The 12,544-nt window shown below is 60.9% G+C and overlaps 1 protein-coding gene across 3 annotated transcripts in view; it reads right to left on the bottom strand.

Annotated features, from left to right (window-relative positions):
* Positions 1–4,230: 4,230 nt before the first annotated feature.
* RASA3 (RAS p21 protein activator 3) overlaps positions 4,231–12,544 on the bottom strand; it is a 113,330-nt gene continuing 105,016 nt past the window's right edge. For 2 of the 3 annotated variants that reach the window (XM_032880995.1, XM_032880996.1), the window contains exons 21-24: positions 10,623–10,831; positions 8,881–8,984; positions 4,825–5,008; positions 4,231–4,348 (exon numbers count right to left, since the gene is read on the bottom strand). In XM_032880995.1, coding sequence (XP_032736886.1) covers positions 4,273–4,348; positions 4,825–5,008; positions 8,881–8,984; positions 10,623–10,831 — 573 coding nt within the window. In that variant the 3' untranslated portion in view covers positions 4,231–4,272. The remainder of the gene's footprint in view (positions 4,349–4,824; positions 5,009–8,880; positions 8,985–10,622; positions 10,832–12,544) is intronic. The other variant, XM_032880997.1, reaches the window with a different exon arrangement.

The following is a 12,544-nucleotide window of genomic DNA, read 5'->3' as shown; positions in this document are numbered from 1 at the left end:
GGCAAGGGACCCAGGGTCGGACGCGGCCGTGGGGGCACCCCGGGCCTTCATCCGTGGCCGGGAGGCCCGAGCGGAGGCGGCTCCGGTGGCGTCAGGTGTGGCCGTGTGGGCAGGAGCCACACTGGTGGCACCAGGCGCGGGTTCGCCGGCGCGACTGGGACGCGGCTCCCAGTGGGCTCCCGCGTGGGGCAGGGGCCTGCCTAATCGGAGGGAGCCATTTTGTTGGAGTAAACGTAGATGATTGACCCCGCCCCTCCCAGAGGAACCTGCGAAGCCTAGATCCCAGCGGGTCGGGCGGGTGAAGACGTCCAACCAGTGGGACGCGCATATATCTTCGAGGGTAAATTGAAATTCGACTGGCCGCCCGTGTGTTACCTAGCAGTTTTTCTGTTGTGGCAGACCCAGCACGACTGTGCAGTGTTCTCTGGCCACCCGTGCATAGCCCGGCTAAACCACCTCCACAGAAGTGCGTCTGTGAGGCTGGGAGGGGTCGCGTCTCTGCAAGAGACACCCTGGCCCGTCAGTTTGATTCTGATGCTTGGCGCGAAATAAAGCTTTGCTTGACCTTCGCTTTGCATTAGTCTCGCTCCTTTGATTACGGACCCTAACAGGGGCTCCCACAGTCGGAAGGTGGAAAGGCCCAGTGTGGGTGCCACCAGGGCTGGGGTCTCTGCAGCCGCTCAGCCAGCGTGAGCCTTGACCCCGTGTCCCACGTCGTCTCTCCACACAGCCCTGCCCGAATCTGCTCTTTCCTCCGAGTCTCGCGACACACAACAGTGCAGAAGCTTCAGGAGGACATGGCAGCGCCTGCACTCCTCTCCCGGGCAAGTGCAGAGCCGCCCTCTGCTCTCAGGCCACACGCTCCCCGACCGCTCAGCCCCGGGTCGCCCTGTGACCGAGACCCCCTCCCAGAGGCCCCCACCCCGCCCCGCTGAGTCTCTGTATCTGTGGCTCTGGCTCTGGTTCTTGTTTACTCATTGGGCTTGTCGTCGTCGTTTCGTGCCCACTTCTCCGTGGACTCACGCGGTCGTCCGTCCGTCTTTACTCGTCTGATTTCGCTCACTTAGCAGCAGGGCCCCTGGGTCCAATCACGTCACAAGTGGCACGATCTCCTCTTTCTGATGGCCGAGTCGTGGTCTGTTGCGTGTGCACCCCACAGCCCGCATCCTCTTTCTCCGTCCGTCTCCGCCGACACTCGGCTGCTTCCGCATCGCGGCTACTGTAGAGGAGGCCGCTGGCAGCGCAGGGGCCTGGGGCCCTTGCACCCGTGTTTTGTGTCCTCTGAGTTCATTCCCAGTAGTGCGGTTGCCGGGTCGTAGGGAAGCTCTGGTTTTGACTGTTTGGGGAGCCTCCATGCTGTTGTCCAGAGCGGCTACGCCAGCCTGCGTCCCCACCAACGCACGGGGCTCCCCCTTCTCCGCGTCCTCGCCGACACCCGTGGTTCCCGTGTTGTTGGTTTTAGCCGTTCTGCCGTCTGGCCGGTGGGAAGTGACACCCCCTGTGGTTTGACTCGTCCTTTTCTGACAATGAGTGACGCTGAGCATCCTCTCCCGTGTCCACCGCTGCGCTCCAATCGGAGGACGACTCCGGTCGTACGGGATTAGGGCACGCCCTAATGACTTCGGGTGACCTTAATTACCTCTTTAAAGATCCTCTCTCCAAATACTGTCACAGTCTGAGGTGCTGGGCTCAGGACTTTGCCATGAGGTTTTGGGGGACACATAATACAACTTAACAGAAATTGTCTGACTTCATCCCAGCAGACTCTTTCTTTAATCTCCAAGCACCCAAGACCGCAGGACATGACACTCAGGGCCCTCCCGGAGCAGCCAGCCAATCGTACGTATTCAGAACAAAACAAAAGGGACACGATTCCACAGGCACATCCCTCCCTCCGACACGCCTCACAGCACATCCACGGGCGGGCTCTGCACCCAGCCGGGGACTGGCACTGCTGCTGGCGTGCAGGTACCCGCGTGCCGAGCTGCTGGTCAGGGAGAGGCCGAGGGGCTATGGCCAGGGCAGGGGGATGCTTGGGCTGTCTGGAGGAAGAGCAAATGGACACACAGAGGCCCGAGAGACACTGTGACCTATCAGGAGTCCCGGGAGAGGGGCTTCTGGGTCCCACGTTCCCTGAGGCTTTCTCCCTTCTGTCCTCCCACGGGCGCAGAACCTCCCTGCGTCCCGCATGTGTCTGAGTTGGCCAGCACCCAGGGCCCTGCTGTGGACGCTCCTGTCCTGGCTGACGGATGCTGGTGGCCTCTGACCTGGAGGCCTCGTGGGCAGGTGTGCCCCCTCTGTACCCATCAGCCCCCCACCTAGCCCTGGGGCCATCCGCTGCTGGGAGGGGCCAGAGGAAAGCAGCGATGGTGCTTCCCTCCCCAAGTCCATGTCCCAGAGAGGGGCTGACCGCCCCCTGTTCCCCCACCTCCCCCAAGTCCAGCCTGATGTCCCAGAGTCAGCTCACCTGATTGTTTCCTAACAGGTGACTCGGGCTGGAATTAAAACAGCAACGGAGTGAAAACCACATGGAAGGAAGAAGAGGGAGACGATGCGCCCCTGCTCTGGAGTCAGGTCTCCTCCAGGCCCCCCTCGGTGCATGCGGCCCCTCCCTCTGCCCGTCCAGGTGGGACAGGGCCCTCAGCACCTCTGGCCTCCCCACGGCCTCTCGGAGACAGCAGCACGTGCGGGAGCCCATCCTGCCCTTCCTAGGCTGACGCCCGTCTCTACCCCCACCAGAGCTTCCAGCAGACGTGCTTGGACGCGCTCAGAGGGCCTGACCCCACACTTCCCATCCCACAGAGCACTGTGGTTTCCGCTTGATCCAAAGGCTTGCAGCCGAGCCTCCCTGCCACGTGGCCTGCCACCCAGCCTCCCACAGGCCCCGCTCCGCCACGCACCCCATCGCCCACGTGTGCCGTTAATCAAACCGTCCTCAGAAAGAATAAAACGTCTGTTTTAATCGGCCAGTAAAATACATTGCAGATCATTAGTATCTTATAAACAGAGACATCAAGTTACAAATCCAAGTTAAAAACGGTAGTCCGGTGTGGCCTGCTAGCTGTGTGTCCCTAAGCGTATTTTCTGCAACATCCTCCTCCACCATTTTTGTGACAAGTCCTATCCGTCATGGTTCAGAGTCTGGACAGTATTTGCAAATAAAAGCAGAGACAGGCACAAGGTCTGAGCATCTGAACAGTGTTCTCCAAAGCTCGAAGGCCGGCTGCCCCACGTCGGGAACCCCCACCCCCACAGAAAAGCACCCCCGCTGCCTGGCAGCTTCTAGAGGCCTCACAGAGACACAGCAAAGCCCTGCTCCCGGGGGCTGGGGATCTGCACAGCTCAGGACGCTCGTCCCCTGGGGCGCTCTGGAGGGCCATCCACCGGCTTCCCAGAGAAGCGGCTCGTGCCCGTGTGCCTGCCGTGCACCCTGCCCTTTGCGACAGGCCTAGATACTCTGAGGTACTTCATCAAACAGCTCGTTAGAAACGGTCCTCTAAAAACATTAAGAAAAACAGCTTGAAAATAATGCACATTTCTATTTTAAAAACCTTCCCCAAACTCCCAGAAGGGCAGCTGAGGTGGACCCTGCTCTCAGTCCCACCAACAGCAAACGACAATTCTGCTTGAAGGGGGGCGGCTGGACTCTGCATGGCGCGTTGCCCGCTCTGGCAGTGTTGGCAGTGGCGGGACGCCAGCGTCTGCAGGAGCGGACGGGAAGCCCCGGCACTCTCGGCAGAAGGGCCCTGTACCTCCAAGTCGTCAAGGCATTCGCACGTGGGGGGCCTTCGTGCGGTGACGCTCGAGGAAGCGAAACTGACCTTCCGCAGGAATAATGGCAGGGCTGGAGGCAGAGGGCCGGGGCCGTGGCCGCCGGCAGGCGACAGTACACGGAGCGCTCAGCATGCTGGTCCCGCAGGGCATGTGCGGGGAGAGAGCTGGGGGCTCCACCGCACAGGCCGCACAGAGCCCAGCAGAGGCCCAAGGGTCCAGGACAGGAAGCACGAGTTCTGCAGCGGGTACGGCGGTCCCGGCCCCTCCTCCCAGAAGGGCCAGCCCAGGTCTCCTGCCACCAGTGTGACGACGGGGCCCCAGCAACCACAGACGAGCTCCGGGAGGGTCTCAGCTGCCCAGCAGGCCTGGCGTGGGTCACAGGTGAGCTGCGAAGTGAAGGCCCCGTGCCCTATTGTCCTTTCTCTGTTCCCTCAAGCCCGAAGACTGTGGCTTCCCTGCCGCAGCCCTGGGCACCGTCCTGGGACAGGACATCCTGCTTCAAATGGAATGGGTGGAGGTCTCCGACTGCTGCCTGATATAGCTCTGGAAGCTCTTGTCTCCGATGGGGTGCTCCCTGCAAAGGGGAAACGGGGGAGCAGAGAAAGTGAGGCCGAGTTCCCAACCGCCAGTGCCCATCTGCATGTTTTCTTATCTTTTTGTCTGTCTTTAAACGTGATACATGTTCATCGGAATAAATGTGAAAAATACAAACAAAGGAAAAAGACTTAGGCAGAAGTCACCTATAGAAGCGTACTTGTGGCCTAGAGAGGGGCAAAGGGTGTGGGACTTCTGGCCGATTGAAGCCTAATTTTGGAAGCAATGGGTCAGGAGGTGGAAGGTTCTGGAGGAAGGAGGGACCGGGAGGCGGGAAGTTGGGGAGGTGCCGTCCACGGGGCACTGCCCGACAGCTGGAGAGTACAGGAAGGCTGCTCTGAGGAGATGGGGCAGCTGCCCAAGCCTCACGGGTGCGTGCAGGTGGCTTTAGGGTCGGGCTCTGCTTCCCCGTCACCTTTGCCAAGGGCTCCCTTACAACCCAGACGCCGTACTCACTGGCTCCCGTACTTGGTCTTCTTGAACTTGTCCCTCTTGTACTGGGCGTGCTCCTGCTCCAGGGCCCCGACCCCGGCGATGACCTGCTTCAGTGTCTTGTAGGTCTCCTGGGGGTCGTCGATGATGAACGTCGAGTACTCCTCCTGCTCAGGCCCGTCGTACACAGATCTGCTGCCACAGGCCTCTGCGGCGTTGAGAGGGGCCGGAGGTCAGGGCAGCGTGCATGGCCAGCCTCCTCGGGGAAGGGCTGACTGCTCCCACGCAAATGCACAAAGAAGCAGAAGCCATTCCCAAGAGCCAGGCCGGAGCCGAGCCCCGGAGAAGCCAGGGTCTGACGCCCCGTCTGACCAGCTTGTCTCCTGTGCACCCACGTCTGTCCACACCCCACTGCTCACCAGACCAGCGCTGGCAGATGTCGCTTCCTGGACATAGGGCCAGGGGGCTCAAGGGCCTGCGGGGTCACCCAGGGTCAGTCTGGGGAGATGACCTCAAGGAAAGCCCCATCTTAGAAAGAGGGGCCAGGGCGTCACTGACCTGGCGTTTACATGCACACCCTGTGGCAGGGACGCGAGGACACTGTCCTCAAGGGTGTCACCTCTTGGCTGGGCTGCACGAGCAGCTTCCTAGGACCTCTGTGACCCCCACCTGCTGGACACGTGACTTTCTCATTGGACCACCTCACTCCCGCTGAAGACCACGCCGTCTCCTCCAGGCACCCACGAGAAGCACCCAGGCACCGCAGCTGGGCCTGGGCCTCCCAACCTGTTCCCCAAACACCTAGGCTGGGACCAGGTCTACCCACTAGTCCCCAAACACCTGAGCTAGCCCTCCCCCTGACCTGTCCTCAAACACCTGAGCTGGACCCTCCGCTCCAGGGCCGCGGAGGGTCTGTGTGGGAAGACATGCCATTTGGACAGCACTGGGCTGAGGTGAGCCCAACCTAGGGAGCTCCTCACCCCACCTGCCCTGCTGTTTCATTATCACAGAAGTTCTAGTGTCCATCCCCTGTCTTTATCTCCAACCCGGAAGAACTCGAATTCTTACTGAAAAATCACGAGTCTGCACAAAGGAAGACTAAGAAGATTCAGTTAAAGATTCAAAAACAGAGAATCTGACGCGAGAAAGACAAGCAACATGAAGGTGAGGGATGAACAGAGGAGAAGGAGGGAGGAGCCCAGTGCGCAGCCGGTCTGAGTTCAGCCTTCCCCTCTCCACGTCACACGCAGGGTCAGGGTCTCGGGAGCCAGACTGCCTGGACCCCTCCCCAAAGTCCCCACTTATGGGAGCTACTGGGCCTGGAGCAGGTTACTTGCGTCTGAGCCTCGACAAACCCTTATGGGAAGCGGGGGCACCGGTCTCCCCGAGAGACTCCTGCCCGGGGCCTGGCAGGACCTGTGAGCTGTGCTGTCACAGCCAGTGCGGACAGGTCAAGAGGCATTACCCCGGAATAAGCACACGTCTGCGACCCTCGCTAACAGCCACCAGACACGAAGACTCACGGTGCTGGCGGAGCACGGCGCTGGCGGAGAAGGGACAGATGCAGAGGCCTGTGGAGGCCTGCGGACCCCGAGCAGGGGAGGGGGAGGTGCGGGGAGGTGGCTCGGATACGCAGCCGGGCAGCCTGCCTTACGGGGGCTGTGTGGCTGCATCCTGAGCCAACCCAGGCGGTTAGCCCGTGTCACGGAAGAGGACATGATGGGCTACCCAGTGGTCTCACGGCAGAGGCCAAAGCGGTCTCTGGATTGAGGCCTGGGACTTGCGGACTCATCCCACGTGGGGTGCTGAGGGGCACGGCCAGAGCGGGTGAGTGCTGGGAGGGACCCAAGAGGCGCAGGCCAGGGAAGAGGCCCGAGGCCAGACCGTACGTCCACAGTTGTGCGGGAGACACGGCTCGGTGCTCCGTGGGAGTCCTCTCTCTAACCTTCCCAGTGCCCTGATAAGTGGGCACTCGTGCCTGTTCTGCAGAGGGGAAAGTATGTCGCGATCCCGGGGCTCATCACAGCGGGGACCCTGCTGTCACCTGGAAAGGCACCCCTGCGTTACTCTCAGCCCCGTGGCCCCCGTCCCTGCCAAGCCCTGGGCTAACCCTTCCCTGCCTCAAGTCCCGGGTTCCACTGTCAGCAGACTTCAGGGGGCCGGGGGGGAAGAGCCAGGGTGGGCCCAAGTGAGAATGGCCAGGCGAGTCCACGCCACATGCGGGAGGTGGAGGGGACCCAGTCTCTCCTCTCGCACACACAGCCCGAGCACAGCCGCCTCCGAGCGCCAAAAGGAAAGGACCGACCATGTCAGGGGGAAACAAACTCCGTGGTCCTGGCACTCAAGAGAACAGCCGCAGGCGTATAAAGGAAGTGTCTCAAGACCACCAGATGCTCCGAGGACAAGCTCTTGGCCTCAGAGAAGCACCGAGACTCCAGGCAGAGGCCGGAAGACAGTGCTGCGGTGGCCAAGCGAGGGGCCCTGTAAGATCCAGCTCTGCTGACAGTACGGACACTCACCCAGATGATTCCTACCCTGGGAGGGAGGCTCGCTCATCCATGCACCCTCCACCCACCCTCCACCCATCCACCATCACCCGTACACCCATCACCACCACCCACCATCCACCCACCATCCACCCACCATCTCTCCATCCATCATCCGCTCATCACCCATCATCCACCCCTCTGCCGTCCACTGCCCGTCCATCCGTCATCCAGAAAACAGTATTCATTCCTCCTTCATGTCAGGCACTGGGGCAAACGACCTGCTTCTGATCTCAAAGGGTCAAGCCCACCGAACGTGAACAGATCAGAGATGGTCGTCATGGCAATGACAGAGATACACACAGGGTTAGGAAAAGCTCCCCAGAGAAGGACACTCACAAGACAAACAGGTATCAGCCAGACGAAGGGGCCAGAGTGTGGCTCTGAGGGACAGAGGCATGGGGGCCTGTGGCAGCGGGGTGGCCCCAGGCTGGAAGCAAGAGGGAGACGGTGTGCAGACAGAGGCCGCTGGAAAGCGGCTGACCACGCAAGGCTCAGTCAGCCTCCTTCACAGAGTGGCTTCACCCTAAGTCTCCTGACCATCCTCTGTTCTGGTCACCCTCTCAGTGTGCTGGGGAGGGGCTGCCACCTTGAGGCCGGCTGTAGCCCCAGGACCACTCCCGCGCGGCCTCTGGAGGAAACCTCAGGGCCAAGTGCTGGGTGTGCACACTTGCTTGGGGAGGACCCGGTGGGGCGGGGGTGGGTGGCGCATGTGCACGGTTGTGTGAGGGTCTGCACCGGAGCATAGCCTCACGCATGTGCACCATGTGGGATAGCGCCTGGGCCTCAGCCTGGGCGTGCACCCAGAGGCGGCCCCCAAGGCTGCAGGAAGGGGCCCGAGGGCAGGTGCGGTCGAGCTCCCGACAGCTCACGGCGGAATGCTTGCAGGGCGGGACTGGAGTCCGTCCTGGGCTGAGGCCCACCCCTGAGCCTGCTGGGTCAGATCAGAACAGGAAGACCAGGACGGTGTATTTCCAGGCCCGCTCAGCTTCCTTTTGCATTCAGGGGGGCTTCCGGGCCCTCCTCCGCGTCCCTATCGCCTCTCCTGAATCTCAACCCAATCACTCCCACGTCACCTACCGTCCGCAGAACACAAAGGAGGATCATCAACGTGGGCACACATCATGTCGGCCGCGTCTGGGCAGGAACACGGTCCCACGTGCACGCGCACACCCGTGTCCACACACCCACGCCCCACCCCCCCCCGGCAGGCAGAACGAATCCGCGGTCTGGGCTGTGGGAGGTTGTTAATCACAACATCTTCTCAAGAACTTGGTGGCTCGGAGGTCGTGGCTAAATTCCCTCGTAAGATTACGCAGAGAATCTGTTCCTACAGTCCACGCCCCACATCTGCTGGCCTGCGGGACGCGCTCCCCCTTCAGCCCACGTGTGGGAACGCACACAGACCACGGGGGCTCCGAGGGCCGGGGGTGTCTGCGGGATGCTCCAGGTGCCCCCGGGACCCCGGCAGGTGTCTCCGCGGCCACCGGCCACCTGCCACCTGCCGAGACGGCGCGCCGGCTGCCGGGCCTACCTTGCATCTTCTCTAGTTTGCTCATATACGAGTGGAAGAGGGAGTAGATGCGCTCTGTCTCGCGGTCCCCATCGATGTCCAGCTGGATGTTTGCCGGGAGGCCGCTGCCCAAGCACCGTGACACAACAGAAAGAACGATGATGTCAGTCATTGCCTTTCCGAAAGCTCACTGGATCACGGAGTGACCTTACGCAGTGAACTTATCCTCCACGGGGCCGGGCCCAGTTCACGAGCACTGAGGGGGGCCCATCCACAGGCTCGGAGGACCGGAGGCCTACGGACCTGCTGAGACAGCAGCCGACAGGCCACGCTCGTTCTGCTGTGACAAGGAAGGACCTGGAACAGAAAGAGCTGCTCCTGGTGCACGTGGGCGGTGGGCCCTGCAGGGCCGCCCCAGGTGAGGATGGCCAGGTGCCAGCTCTTCCCGCAGCCTGCGGCGCCTCCGGCTCCAGCCCGAGGGTGTGGCAGGGTCCCAGCCCCCCGCACACAGTACTCAGCCTCTCCTGGGTGGAACCGGCGGGGACATGCCCGAGTCCTGGCCTTTTCAGCTACAAAGCCGGACCCTCTGCTCCCACCTCGTGAGCTTTGGGGTATCTCTCACCCCTGCACCAGACGGCATTCGTCACTGTCCTCAGAGGTCACAGGGGCACCCTGAACGCATCCAGGCCTGCTTCCGGAAGGGGCCGAGTGAACCTCTCATGAACCCCAGGAGGCCCAGCTCACAGTGGGGCAGGAAGGGAAGGGAGAGGGTGTCAGATGGCAGCTGCGGACACTGAAGGGGGTGTGAGCAGGATGGTGGAAGGCCTCTGGGCTCTTCTGGAAGAAACACGACAGCACCCCACCCCTGGGAGACCTCCCTCAGCACGGAGCACCCTCCCCACTGCCGTCCACCCCAAAGGACCACTAGGGCCCCTGGGAGACAGAGCACCCATGACGGCTCACGGCCCCTGCCAGTCTACATGGCCTTCACAAGGGTGAGCCTGGGCTTTCTGGCATGGAGGCACCTCAAGAATTGCAAGCACAACCTAGGAGACGCAGCTGTGCGTGTGCAGCTCGCCAAGCCCCAGTGCGGCCCCTCGGCGAAACTTCTCTGTACAGTGCACAAACCGGACAACTGTGCTTGGCCACACGGGGTGGATGTGAGACAAGGACTGAAGGGACCCCATAAAAAAAAGAATAAAAAATGTTTTTTATTTTTTGCTTCTTTTCCAGCTTCTGTTCTTGCTAGGCACCCACGCCCCCCTCCACACATGCTTGAAATGCACGTGGCCTACGTCCTCCTTGTAACAGACAAACGGGCGAGGGTATCTTTGGAGTCTTCCAGCACAACAGAAGAGAGGAGTGAGCAAGCAGGGTTGTCAGAAATGCTAAGACCCCTCACTCCAAACACCTCAAGGCCAAGACCCCCAGCTCGAGGGAATGAGTAACTTACAAAGGACATCTGGACCCTGTCCTTGTGCGGACCAGTTCCTGGACACCTAAGGGGACACGTGCCCCAGACCACAATCCCCATGAAAAACCCAGACCCCAAGCAACGAGGAGACTCCCGCTGTTTTCTCTTCTGTGTTTCTTGGATGCTCTGTCCCCGTCTCCCCCCACCCCACCGTCTATATTCAATACACTCTGCTCTCCCTTCCTGTTAGCTCAGGGCTGATTTCCGTCCCCTTGGCTGGTCCTGTGGGACCCCCTCTCTGCCTGCATTGGCTGGAGGGCCTTGGGGGAGGGAGGAGGCACAGACCTACCCGGTGCAGGGGGAGCAGCCTGGCGCCGTGTCCGAGGAGGCCCTACAGCACAGCCAGTGGCCATTGAGGTAGGCGGATGGGTGGTAGACGGCAAGGCGCTTCTTGTTGCTCTGGCTGACTTTGGTGAGGATGTCGATCCAGGCTTTGGCCTCCACACAGTTGTTGGCCTGGATATACAGCGCTCGCTCCGGCTGGATCACCTGAAACATCTGGGGAGACAGCGGTCAGGGTCAGAAAGGCCGCCAGGCAAGGTGTCCTGCCTGGGCCACAAGGGTCCTCAGTGTGGATGTGGACAGGCCCAGGAGGGACCGGACAGGCCCAGGGGCAGCAGAGTGAGGGACGGGACAGGCCTGGGGGCTGTGGAGCACACAAAGGGCTTTCTGCTGTTCCTGAAACTGAGAGAGCCATAGCCTACCCCCAGGGGACTTGGGACTAACACGACTCAGCTGGGTCACCCCTGGTCAGCCTGGCCAAGGCACTCTGTGTCCTGGGGTCTCAGGGAGCTCCATTCCAAAAGCAAAGGAGTAGCATTGTTCATCCCCCTGCTGTGGTCACTGTGGTCAGGACAAAAATGTTTCTTTGAGTCTCCTGGTTTTTTTAAGCTGGGGCGGTCTTCTGTGCACGGTACATCAGAGCTTATCGTGCCCATGTTCCTATCCTCATCCCACACTGACCTCAGGACCTTTGTATGTGCTGTTGTGTCCATCAGAAAATCCCCACCCACCCCACCTCACCAGGAGACTCTTCCTCCTCCTTCCAGGTTAGTGTGACTTGCTCTGAGGCTTCTCAGAGCCTCCGCCGTCTCTCTCTTGTTGTTCATTCAACAACCATTCATGAATACCAGGCACTGCCCTAGGTTCTGGGGACAGAGTGTGGCCCGAACAGAGTTTCTCTCACCATGAACTTCCAGCCAGGAAGAAGGATAAGAACCAACACAAAGTGTAAGGTCTGTGTACGTTGTAGGAAGAGTCAGGCAAGAACCTTTTAAATCAATGACCCAGCTGAAGTCAGAAAGATGACTAAAGCATCAGTAAGCTGAGTGGGAAAAGCAGAAGATGGAGAGTCCCAGCCAGAAGCACCAATAGGTACAGAGGTCCTGGGGCAGCGGGGATGAGAGGTGCGGGGGTCCTGGGGCAGTGGAGGTCCTGGGATGGGCATAGCAGGTGCAAAGGCCCTGAGCCCAGGGAGGGCTGGGTGCCCCAGGCCCCCATCTTAGACAGGGCTGAATCCCAGGCCTGGGAACAGATACCCCATGCTACAGCACGCCTCCACACAGGAGATGGCATTCCTCCTGGGGCGGGCACAACATGGGAACATCCCTCAGGCCCAGGGAAAACACCGTCTGCCATGGGGCCATCTGCCTGCCCCAGAAACCCCCTCCAGTGGTCCAGGTGAAGGGACAGCGCAGGCTGAGTGGAAACTGCTGTGTGTGAGCTGGGCCGTCCAGCCAGGGGCAGCCTTCCCCATCTATCCAGCCAGGGCCACCCACACGGGCCATGATGTCCATCTTTGACTCAGACAGAGATGTGAGCTCATCGGTCTTCCTCCTCAGTGACCCTGGGCCAGAAGCAGCCCCGTCATAGCTGAAGCAGACCCGCTGTGTCCCCCCACCACACAGTGCGGCAGAGGCACCTACTGGGTACTAGATAACTGAGCTGTGCCGAGACAGACTGACACAGGAGGTGGAAGACAGAGCCCTTGTCAGCTCCTGGGAGGCAGACCCAACTCGGGGACCTTCCCCTAAACCCTACACCCAGCATCTGTAGGAGAGCCCGCGGGGTGAGATGCTGTGCAAGGACCATCCTCCTAGAGGGGTGGCTACTGCGGATGGTTCCCAGCGTCTGAAGAAGGTTCTTAGGGAACGCAGGGCTCCAACATCTGAGCTCCCTGAAGCCCGTGGTGTTGGGGGCGGTTGGCAACAC

This window comes from Lontra canadensis, unplaced genomic scaffold (genome assembly GCF_010015895.1).
Source record: "Lontra canadensis isolate GAN:19392208 unplaced genomic scaffold, GSC_riverotter_1.0 scaffold73, whole genome shotgun sequence".
In the NCBI taxonomy this organism is placed as follows: Eukaryota; Metazoa; Chordata; class Mammalia; order Carnivora; family Mustelidae; genus Lontra; species Lontra canadensis.
Note: the sequence above shows the minus strand (reverse complement) of the source record. Positions and strands in the feature narration are given on the sequence as shown.